This window comes from Halyomorpha halys, unplaced genomic scaffold, assembly GCF_000696795.3.
Source record: "Halyomorpha halys isolate HHAL.00 unplaced genomic scaffold, Hhal_1.1 Scaffold171.1, whole genome shotgun sequence".
NCBI lineage: Eukaryota > Metazoa > Arthropoda > Insecta > Hemiptera > Pentatomidae > Halyomorpha > Halyomorpha halys.
In genome coordinates, this window is record NW_027115842.1 from 405,126 (window position 1) to 416,529 (window position 11,404).

The 11,404-nt window shown below is 31.6% G+C and overlaps 1 protein-coding gene across 1 annotated transcript in view; it reads left to right on the forward strand.

Moving 5' to 3' along the window:
* LOC106679002 (zinc finger protein 431) overlaps positions 1-10,944 on the forward strand; it is an 18,116-nt gene extending 7,172 nt beyond the window's left edge. The window contains exons 5-7 of the mRNA XM_014417904.2: positions 739-834; positions 3,434-3,481; positions 7,926-10,944. Of these exons, the coding sequence (XP_014273390.1) occupies positions 739-834; positions 3,434-3,481; positions 7,926-9,076 (1,295 nt within the window). The 3' untranslated portion in view covers positions 9,077-10,944. The remainder of the gene's footprint in view (positions 1-738; positions 835-3,433; positions 3,482-7,925) is intronic.
* The last annotated feature ends 460 nt before the right edge of the window (positions 10,945-11,404 follow it).

The window sequence follows — 11,404 nt, forward strand, 5'->3', positions numbered from 1 at the left end:
TAATTAATTAGTAATTTTATATTGTTGAAAATACAAAATTTATAAATACATATTTTTTAAATATTTGACAATTTATTAGCACATATTTCGGATTTTTTAGCACATAAAAATCCTTTCCTTACTCATCACCAACCAAATTATCAACAATTTTTGACCATTTGGCTATCTCTTATTTACTAATCATGTGTCATGTTCCTTAACTTCAAAAATTTAAAAAATAATAAGTTTAAATTTAAATTAAATCTGTACCGCTACAACCCATAAAGGGTCAGGGGTTCAATACATCGTAAGGGAGTACTGTTACTAGACCAACGGTTGTGCAAGGAGGTGATTAAGTCAGAATAACGCTCGAATGCCAGATTTTTACCCAATTTAAGAGGCTGGGTGGACCCCAGGAGTGCTCCAAGAACCCACAAGAGTTGAGTCACGGCTACATTGTAACAGAAAACAATTTTCTATCCAGCTGGATTCGAACTCGGATCCTTAGAGTTAGCCACAGGCCTTACCACGCTGCTACTTGCATCCCCCTACAATAAGATTAGATATTAATTTATTTGTATTTATGCCCACTTCAAGAATGCTCTCAGTCATGCCTAATGGTTTTATTTTAAAAAAGATGGGACTAAAAATGTAGTAAAAAAAAATCTTTGATGTAACGTACTAAAAATTCTGCCATTTTGAGAAGATGACCCTTATGATACATATAGTGATCTTATTTTTTTTTTTTTGTTTCTGTAGTTGCAGTAGAAGAAAATGAAATTCCTTGTAAAGAAGTTTTTGTTGCAGTTCCCATGATTGATATAAAAGAAGAGGAAACACCACAGATTTTTGATGGTGAGAGAAATTTTGAATTATTATGATTGTCTTTGATATTATTTAAACACTCAGTCCTGAATGTCGTTAGACTCAATAATAGGCATGGAAATACATCTGAGCCTATACTATAATTCAATAACTGACCATAAATAATAAAACATATTATTGATAGAAGATGATCGGGGGGTGCGGTCAGCAAAGAAACAACATAAATAAACAAAAAAATATTTATTTATGCCGACTTTTCAACCTGATTTTCAGGTCTTCATCAGTGCTATAAAAACAAAAAGACAACAACCATCATTCAGAGACAAAAAAGTTGGTTAATAACTATGGACAAAGACAGTAGTAGATTGATTACATTATTATTTATATACATATAAATGTGAGTAATAAATATTGTTTTGTTTATTTATGTTGTTTCTTTGCTGACCGCAGCATCCCTCCCCTCCCCCCCGATCATCTTCTCCAATCAGTAATCTACGGTCAACTATCTACACCTTAAAACATATTATTATTCATTAAAATGAAGCGAATGCTCCATTTTTCATTTCTGTGTGATCCCACGAAATGAACACTTCACTCCCCTCCCAACCATGGTTATGATAGGTTACCTCATAGGTTACCTCTAGATACCCTCAGAAATTACTAGGAAGGTAAAAAAAAAATCCCCACTTAGTATACTCATGTTGTTAAACTCGGTGGATCCCAGGAAGGTTCCCATTATCTGTAGTACAAAAGCCGGGGAAAAAAAAGGCAGTTATCTCACCTCAATTTTTTATTACTTTAATGAAAACTATGTATAATTACTAGTCAAAATTGATGAGTCTGCCAAGTATAGCTAGGGGGAATAAAAATGGTGGCTGTTTCAAAACCTTAAAAAAAACTAATTTTTCATTCGGAGCTCTATATCTTAAAAACTACCAACAACACTATAAAATCTAAAATAACATTATTTAGAGAAGAGTAAATTTGCTGAAATATTAGCCCTAATAGAGCTATTTACGTCCAATAGTTCTCGAGATATAGCTTTTTAAAAAACAACGTTTCTTAAAAATTTATTGAAAGATTAGTAGTTAGTTAATTTATTTTGAGAAATCTATATCTCAGGAACTATGTGCCATATAGATGTCTATTAGCTCTCAAATTAAAGCTAGTTTAACGAACTATAAAGTAGTCTATGACCTTTACCTTCGTAGGAATAGTAGTTTTCATGATATTTGCTAAAATAAATTGATTTATAGTTCGGGTAATAATTTTGAGTTTTGAAAAACTTTATTTCAAAAACCAAAGATGTACAGATGTCTGCCAGCGCTCAAATTAAAGCTAGTTAAATTGACTACAAAATAGTTAATTATGTTTATCTTTGTAGGAGTAGTAGTTTTAAAGATATTTGACAAAACAAATCCACAAACCGTTAATTTCTAGTTGTTCGTATGAAATGTTTGATTTTTGAAAAAATATATCTCTAGATCCCTAAGAGGCACATAACACATAACGCTAACACTCAAATTAAAGTAAATTTAACTTACTATAAAGTGGTTTATGACACTTATCTTCGTATGGGTAGTAGTTTTTAAGGTATTCACATATGAATATAAATTTGGCTAATGAAAATTAGTCCGATGAACTATAAATCAATTTATTTTAGCAAATTTCATGTAAACTATTACTCCTATGAAGATAAACGTATTGAACTACTTTATAGCCCATTAAAATAGCTTTAATTTGAGTGCTAACAGACATCTGTATGTCAAATGCTTTTTGAGACATAGATTTTTCAGAATAAATTCACTAACTACTGATCTTTTAGTACGTTCTGTACAACATTTTTATGAAATATGGTTTTTTTAAAAAACTATATCTTGAGTACGTAAATAGCTCTATTAGGGCTTACAGTTTAGCAATTTTACTCTACTTTAAAAGATGTTCTTTTAGATTTTCTATGGTTGTTGGTAGTTTTAAAGATATAGAGCTCCGAATGAAAAATTAATTATTTTTAACATTTTTAAAAAAACACCATTTTTTATTCCACTTACCTATACTTGGCAGATTTATCAATTTTGCCTAGTAATTATACAGTTTTTATTAAAGTAATCAAAAATTGGGGTGAAATAACCGACTTTTTTCTCCTCTTGGACTCTTGAACTACTATCATAGCCGAATTTGATCCCGGGTCCTTGAAGTTAGTTGCACTGTGCCTTACCCATTGAGCTACCCCTTTGTTCTGTTACACTGCACTTATTGTTTGTTCTTGTTAATGTGTTTTTTGGCTATTTGTATAAAACAAACACTGTGCTAACCAGTTACCTATTTTTTACCCTTCTATACACCAATTTCATATAAGTTTCTTATGTTACCAATTTACTTTTATATTACATTACAAGCACTGCTGTACAGAACAGTATTTTTTTTGTTTTTATTCTTGCTAAAAAATAAAAGAGAGGAATTTAGTTTTAATAAAACAAAATGAACCAAGATGCAATTATTTTGGTGTTGATTCGTGAGTTAACTCATTTAGGAAATAAATTAATTAAAATTATTTTTTGTATCGTTGAGTTGGTATTTTATTATAAAGTTTGTCATGTCCATTATGTTAAGAATATTTTATTTTCAGCTGGTGCACTTATTCAAGTGAAACAAGAAATGATCGTCTCAGATGATGGTAAGAAACATTTACGTTATTAACTTTTGAATGGGTGAACTGGAATAGAAAGAGTGCTCTTCTACTTTTTACTTTATTTGTCTTTCTCTGCCTTTAAATTTCATCATCTTAATGTATTTGTTGGAGAGATTTTACCAACTTCCATATATTATTGTGGTTGTTTTTTTAAAGGTATTTAAAGATATTATTATTTGTTTTTGATATAAAAAGGTATATTGATATTGGTAGATTGTTGATTTATCTTGTTTAGTTAATAATGGAGGTCTCATGATGTAGAGGTTTCAGAGGTGAGGGTTATCAGCCCTCACCCTCCTATCCTAGTCGGGGCGGCTTCCTAGGGGAGGGGACCCTTGAGTATGTAGTGTATATGACCTTTATCTGTAATGTGCGGGTGTGTGTAGTGTACTGTATATAGTGTACTCTAAATGAATGTCAATGTACTGTTAAAGCGAAGGATCACAGCGGCTAACCGATGCTATTTTGGTCTGTTAAAATAGTTCTGGAACAAGCTCATTAGCAGGAAAACAAAGGTCCATTTATATAAAACTCTAATTAGGCCTGTCCTAACATATGCCTCCCAGACATGGACCCTATCCACACAGGATACAAATAATCTGTTGGTCTTCAAGAGGAAGATCCTTCGAAGAATCTATGGACTCATAAGGGATGAGGAAGGCTGGAGAAGAAGAAGAAATAAGGAACTCTATGAGCTGCTCCAGGATATAGATATTGACCTTTGTTTGGCTGGGACACCTTGGGTGGACAGGACATGTTGCACGAATGAGTCCTGGCAAAATGCCTAAAAGAGTCATGGAAAAAGAAATCCATTATCCAAGAAGAGTTGGACAGCCCAGCTCCGGTGGATGGATGGCGTGGTAGAAGACGTACGAGACCTGCTTGAAGTCTGAAATTGGAAGGCAGCGAATGAGGGAGGATCATAGAGGAGACCAGGACCCATTGCAGGGTTGTGGCGCTGACTGATACATAGATAGTTGACCGTGGATGAGGAGATGTTTGGGGGTTTGGTCAAAATGAAACACAAATAAGTTGGTGTAACCTATTTAATTGTGCCAACGTTTCGGCTAGAGTTTCTAGCCTTCTACAGGGCTAAGAACAGAACAAGGTAACAATCACAATAAGTATAGAAAATAAAAAAGAAAGTATAAACAGAATGACATAAAATGAATAATTTTACAGAATAGAATTAATAAAATGAAGTGATGAGAAAAGTGGGGAAAAAAATGTATACATAGGTAATTGAAAAAGTTGGTAAAATAACATAATTAAGGAAATAAAATAAAAATGAAGTTATATAATGCAAAGAAGTATGAACATATTAGTTATTAACGATTTAAAAATTGAAATATCGAAAGAAAAAGAAAATTGAAAGAAAGAAAATATATGTAACCATAATAATTGATAAAGATGCAAAATATAAGTAAAGTTTAACAAAAGAAATAAATAGAAGAAAAAAAAACTTTTGAAAACAACAATAATAATATAGTGAACATAACTAATAACATGGGTAAGGAAAATGGAGAAAAGAAGGGGTGGTAAAATAAAGAAAGGGGGAAAAAAAAAGAAAGAATAAAACGAACCTGTTGCTTGAAAATCAAACGTCTAATGGTATACTGAGCCAATAACGGCCAAACTCTGAATTAAAAAAGGCGTTACAAGAATGACTAAGTGTTTTTTAAGAGGAAATGTTACTAGAAGATAAAAAATAAAAAGTAAAAAATATTTAGAGGAAGAAAGTGTGTGAGAGGGTGACGACAAATGGTTTTGGAAGATGTTAAAAAAATATATATATGTACAAGGATAACGAAATACCGGAAGATGACAAAGTGTCATGGGTATTTAACAACAGTTAAAAAGAGGTGTCACAGATATTTAATAATGGAAAGGTGTATAAATGTGTACTAGTCGAGGACTACAATCCTATGCTTATATACTGATTTGAGCATATAATAGTCTTTATTTTGAGTAAAAGGTACAGCCATAGAAAAACAGCTTAGATCTGAGGTTCTCCCTCTCATAAATTACTTATCATTATAATCTCAAGAGAAAGTACTTAAAGGAAACAATTTTTCTTAAATAACCAGTCATTTTATTTATTTTTTACATATACATTTACATTTATTTTAAATATAAATTATTATACAAATATTTAGGTATTTTCTATTTTTTTTTATATATTTAGGGACGAGCACCCCCCCTCCCCCCTTCACACCTTTAACTGCTTTCATAGGTTAAGAACTTCAGAATTCGAATTAAAAATTTATTTAAACTAATATATTTTGGTGATCGATCTCTGGCATCCAAAAGATTTGTTTATTAGGATCTATATGCATTTTTTTCTCTATGCCTTTGTTCCATTGCCTTGATTTGGTAAATTTATTTGATAAATTCCAAACGTACCTTCCTCTCCTTAATTACCTTAATTTTACCCTTACATCCGTAAACCATGCACCATTAAATTTTTCCAAATGTATTACAATAGTATAAAAAATCTTTTAGTAAGTTATTGCTAGCAAAGGTGATTCCTACCTATTGGAGTTGCAACCTCTTTGGATTATAGATAACAGTGTCTGTTTTATCTTTCCAAGTGTGTGTAGTGTATCAGTTTATTTATTCACATATTTTTACCTTTCTTCATCTATTTCGCCTCTATCTACATCTCTATCAATTCACCTATCTAACTTTTATATTAACCTGTCAATCAACATTTTCACCTCTTAAAGTATCTCGCCTATTCTTCATACATATCTTTCTGTTTCAGTAACCCACATTTTAATAGTAATTGACTAGTACCAATATTAATTAAAACCATTAGTCATTTGTAATCATCAATAATATCTACCCTTGTAATTTATTAATGTTTTTTATCCAGAGCTCTTTAGGTTAGTTTGGTTAGTTCAGTATCTTTTTAATTTTTATTTATTTTCTTATTATATTTTTTTTTGTTATTGTTTTAACATCATTTCATCTTTCAAAGAAGTTTTCATATGTTTTTACTCTGTTTTATCAAGTACTTTATCATTTCCTGTAGTGTTCTATCTTTTATATTATTCTCTTCTCTTATAATCTTCTATCTTCTATGTTATTTATTTTGATATTAAATATTGTTTACTTAACTCTTTATTTTTATCAATCATATTATAGTGCATGTTCACATTTTTCTTTGTGTCCCTTTCTCTCTCCTTCACCTATTTTCTTTTCTTTATTGTTTCATCTATTTTCAGGAATATTTAAATATTTTTCTTTCCCTTTTCTTCCTCTATTAACACAATATTTAAAGCCCCAAATTAACTATCCGCAGAACCCAGCTTAATCTGGGGTAGGTGTTCCTAGGACAACCAGGCTGTGGGCCCCATCAACCTTACAGTCATAAATGAAATCAAATGAAAAAATAATTTTATTCTGGGACATATGTCCCCTAAGAATAAATACATGGTTCATATATTAAGATTTTTATCTGGCAAGCATTTACAAGTTTTCAGAAAGTAAAATGAAATTACATTGGGATATTGGTTTAACTACTGTTCATAACATTAATCAATATATACCTATTTATTTGATTACACTGATGGTGAGGTTTGGTTATACAATAAGTATAGGAATAGGTGTTGTTTAAAGGAAAGAATGGATGAGGACTAGTGAATAGAGATGAGAAGAGAATTCCAGAAGGAAGTTGCACGTATGACGAAGGATTTGCTAAAGAAGGCGGTTCTATAGGAGGACCTATATAAATCAATCGGTTGGGATCTGGTGTTTAATGAGTGGATGGATGGATGAATGAATAGTGAGGAGATCAAGGATATAGGTAGGCTTTTTGATTTTAAAAACTTGGAATAGGAAAGCACCAAGGAGGTATTGCCTTCGGGAGGTTGTATAGAGCCACTTCAACTCGGTATACCAGCGGGAGACTTGAGAGAGCCTAGGGAACCCAAAGATAAATCTTACAAAGCAGTTCATGAGTCTCTTCAGTCTCAACTCTAGTCCTGCAGATAGCCCTCCATAGACCCAATAAAATAATTGTACTGAATAAGCTTTCATATGTATGATTTTGTATTAATTATTATTTTATAATTGATTGGCATTTATGGTTACTGCTGTGAGTTGTAGCAAGAGTTCCACTATAAGTGACATATAGATAAAAAGTACAAATTGTACTGATATATCCAGAAATCAGCATATTTTATCAAACAAACTCTTCAGTTTTATATATTTGCTATATGTATCGATTAATTTTATTATTGCTAAATCTTCTGGGTAACATGAAGATTATCTGGTTAAAATTAGGTTAAGATTGTTTAAGTAGTTTTGAGTACTTTTTATTTTGTGTTTATAAAAAGTAATTTAGATTTTTAAATATTAAAGAAGTATTTATTTTCTTATAAATATTTAAAAAAATTATCATTATGGTAATATCAATTGTTTATAGGTGCCATGGATTCCCTCAATGAAGTAGAAGATGTGACTCAGTATAATTTAGAGGACAAGATAAATAAATCTCACCACATAGATAAGAAGCCCCACAACTGTCCTCATTGCGATTACAAAGCAGTAAGACTAAATAATTTAAAAACACATATCATGTCCCGTCATACTGGTGAGAAACCTCATCAATGCCCTCATTGTGGCTATAAAACTACAACAATTACTAATTTAAAAACTCATATAAAGACTCATCATTCAACTAAGAAGCCTTACAAGTGTTATCATTGTGAATATCAAGCAGTTTACCGTAGTATTTTAAGAAGCCACATAATGTACCGTCATACGGGTGAGAAGCCTTATCAATGTTCTCAGTGTGACTATAAAGCAGTACAAATAGGTCATTTAAAAAGACATGTAAAGGCGCGTCATATTGTTGAAAAACCTCATCAGTGTCCTCAATGTCATTATAAAGCGATTGATATGACCACTTTACAAAAACATATAACGTTTCGTCATACAGTTAAGCAGCCTCAACACTGTCCTCATTGTGCCTATAAATCAATAAGTTCTGAAGGCTTGAAAAGACATATAATGGCACGTCATACTGGTGAGAAGCCTCTTCAATGCCCTTATTGTGACTATAAATCGGTAACTGTAGGTAATTTAAAAGATCATATCAAGTACCATCACACTGGTGAGAAGCCTCACGAATGTCCTTATTGTGATTATAAAGCTGTACAAGTTGGTAATATAAATAGACATATTACCCGCTGTCATCCAGACAAGAAGCCTCATCAATGTTCTCATTGCGATTATAAATCGGTAACAGCTGGTAGTTTAAAATTACACATAAAACAACGTCATACAGTTAAGAAGCCTGATCGCTGTCCTCATTGTGACTATGAATCGGTGAATCCTCAGCATATGAAAAGACATATAATGGCCCGTCATACAGATGAAAAGCCTCACCAATGTCCTCATTGCGATTATAAATCAGTAACTTTTGTGCACATGAAAAGACATATTATGTACCGTCACACGGGTGAAAAACCTCACCAATGCCCTCATTGCTATTTTAAATCAGTTACTTCTGGACAGTTAAAAAATCATATTACAACCTGTCATACAGGTGAGAAGCCAGAGGAATGTACTTAGTAGAGTAATTAAATTTTAAGTCAATTATCATTATTATAATTTTATATTCTAATTCCAATGATATTTGATGGAAAGCTAAAGTAGAGGCAGGAGTATGAGATAAAGATCATCTCTTCATTGATTTTCATGCGGTATATAACGGTAATGAGAAAAGAACACGATACTGGACTGTTGGAAATGGGAATGAAGCTGTTGGAGCTGAGTTGAGATGTCACCTTAAACTTCTCTTCCATCTTAATTTTCATATAGTGTCATTCAGCTCTGTCATATTTTTCCACTTTAGTAGCAAATGATTAATTCCTTTCAGAGTTTGGTACCCACCCGTAATTCTTTTCCTTTGTAAACTGGACTAGAACTGACTCCAATAATGGTTCTTGTATAATTGACTTCGCCAGTTTGAGACATTTTGATGAACGGAGGAACTCCTTATATACATTATCAATATTCCGTACATCTTGGCAAGAGACCACACGGGAGGCCAAAAACCAGATGGATAGTCACAACCAACAAGGATGTAGCAAACTGGAAAGCAATAGCCCAAGACAGGCTGGCGTGGAGAAGACTGGTTGAAAGATCTAAAAGCCCTATGGAGCCAACTGAAAAAAAAAAATATATATATATCCGTACATCAGTTAGAGTTAGTATTTGCCATACTAAAGTATACTGAAATCTAAATTCATTTATACAAATAACGCATTCCCAAATCCAAATTTAGGTCTAGATGGGTTGACTTTCATTTTGTGTCAGCCCCATGAAATGTAAAATCAATCCTCCTTTATTACTCTGATTAAAATAGGATGTGCAATAAGGAGAGTTCAAGTTGAAGGTTTCAATCTTCAACAGGATTGGAATGATAAGGAGAACTCTATGTACACGTAGGAGCATATAGCTTGGAGCGAGAGAAGAAATTAATCTATTTGTGATCTGAGGTCGATTTCCAAAATCAACTAGTCCAGGAAATTTATTGCAGGATTGTATCCACTAACGGATGCTACTATGAGATACCTGGGTATTTCAGGAGTAGAGTAGAATCCTAAGCAACAAAATCCATCTATATAAGACAGTTATGAAGCCAATCCCACAAATTCTGCAGGATATTGGACTATAACCAAGAATAGGCCCTGATAAGATTTGTAAGACAGATCTTGGGTCGATCTATTTAGATGGTGAAATAGTCTTATGATGGGCTATAGGAGTTATAACTCTCATTAAAATAATCTGCTGAAGCATGTCACAAGAATAGCTATAGACCAAGTCCTAAAGAAGGTACATGGGAAATCCATTACAAAGGAAGGATTGGGAGAACAAATAAATATTATGGTATTTTTAATTTAAAACAATTTTGATCCTTTTTTTTCCTCTCAACTTTTATTCTTTAAAATTTCTCTAATGTTTTGGCCCTCAGGCCATTCTCAAGGATTCCACCTTCAATATTGATGTCATTTCTTTTTAAATCTTAAAAATGCAGGCTAATTGCCCTTGTCATACATAACTTTTTCTAAAAAATGTATATCTTAGATTTAAAACTTTTTTACAAAATACTTTCCTTCCTTCCTTCACTTACATTTACAACTTAAAAACAGACTTTTAAGAATAAAAGTTGAGAGGAAAAAAATGATCAACATTGTTTTAAATTAAGAATAAACTAAATCACTCTCAAACAAGTGTATATAAAAAATAATTAATCTAATTATGGTATTGTGATTGTGTAAATGTGTATATAAGATTGTAAATACATTATAATGACATCAATTGTTGATAATACTTAATCTCAATGATAAATGATTTCGATTCCAGCCTAAATGTTAATGAAAATAACATTATACACAAAAAAATTGTATTGAATAAATGTAAAAATTGTAGTAATAAATGTCAATTTCAGAGGAATTGCTTGCTTGCTTCAGATTACCTTTATGCTCTATATCAATAGTTTAAATAGTTATCATAGGTAGCGCTAGGAGATTATATCAATATTACATAAAATATTCAATATTAGTCTACTCGATGATTGTCAGTTCATTAATCATTTTATTTAAAGTTAATAATGTAGTATTTATTAATAATTTATGAAGAAGTATTATTTGAGTCAAGTCTTACTATAATTCAAATGAAATTACAACACTTTACTTTCAGATTAAAATTACAAACTTTTGTAACTTCAAATAACAATTATGTGTTGAGTATTTTTATAAACAAAAAGGTAAGTAGTGAAGAAACAGATTATCATCATATTATTTTATTTTTATACCGGATCGGCCTGGTGGGCCTTACATGGTTGATATAACTTATATTATATATATTTTTGAACAGTTGATTATGAGGGGTATA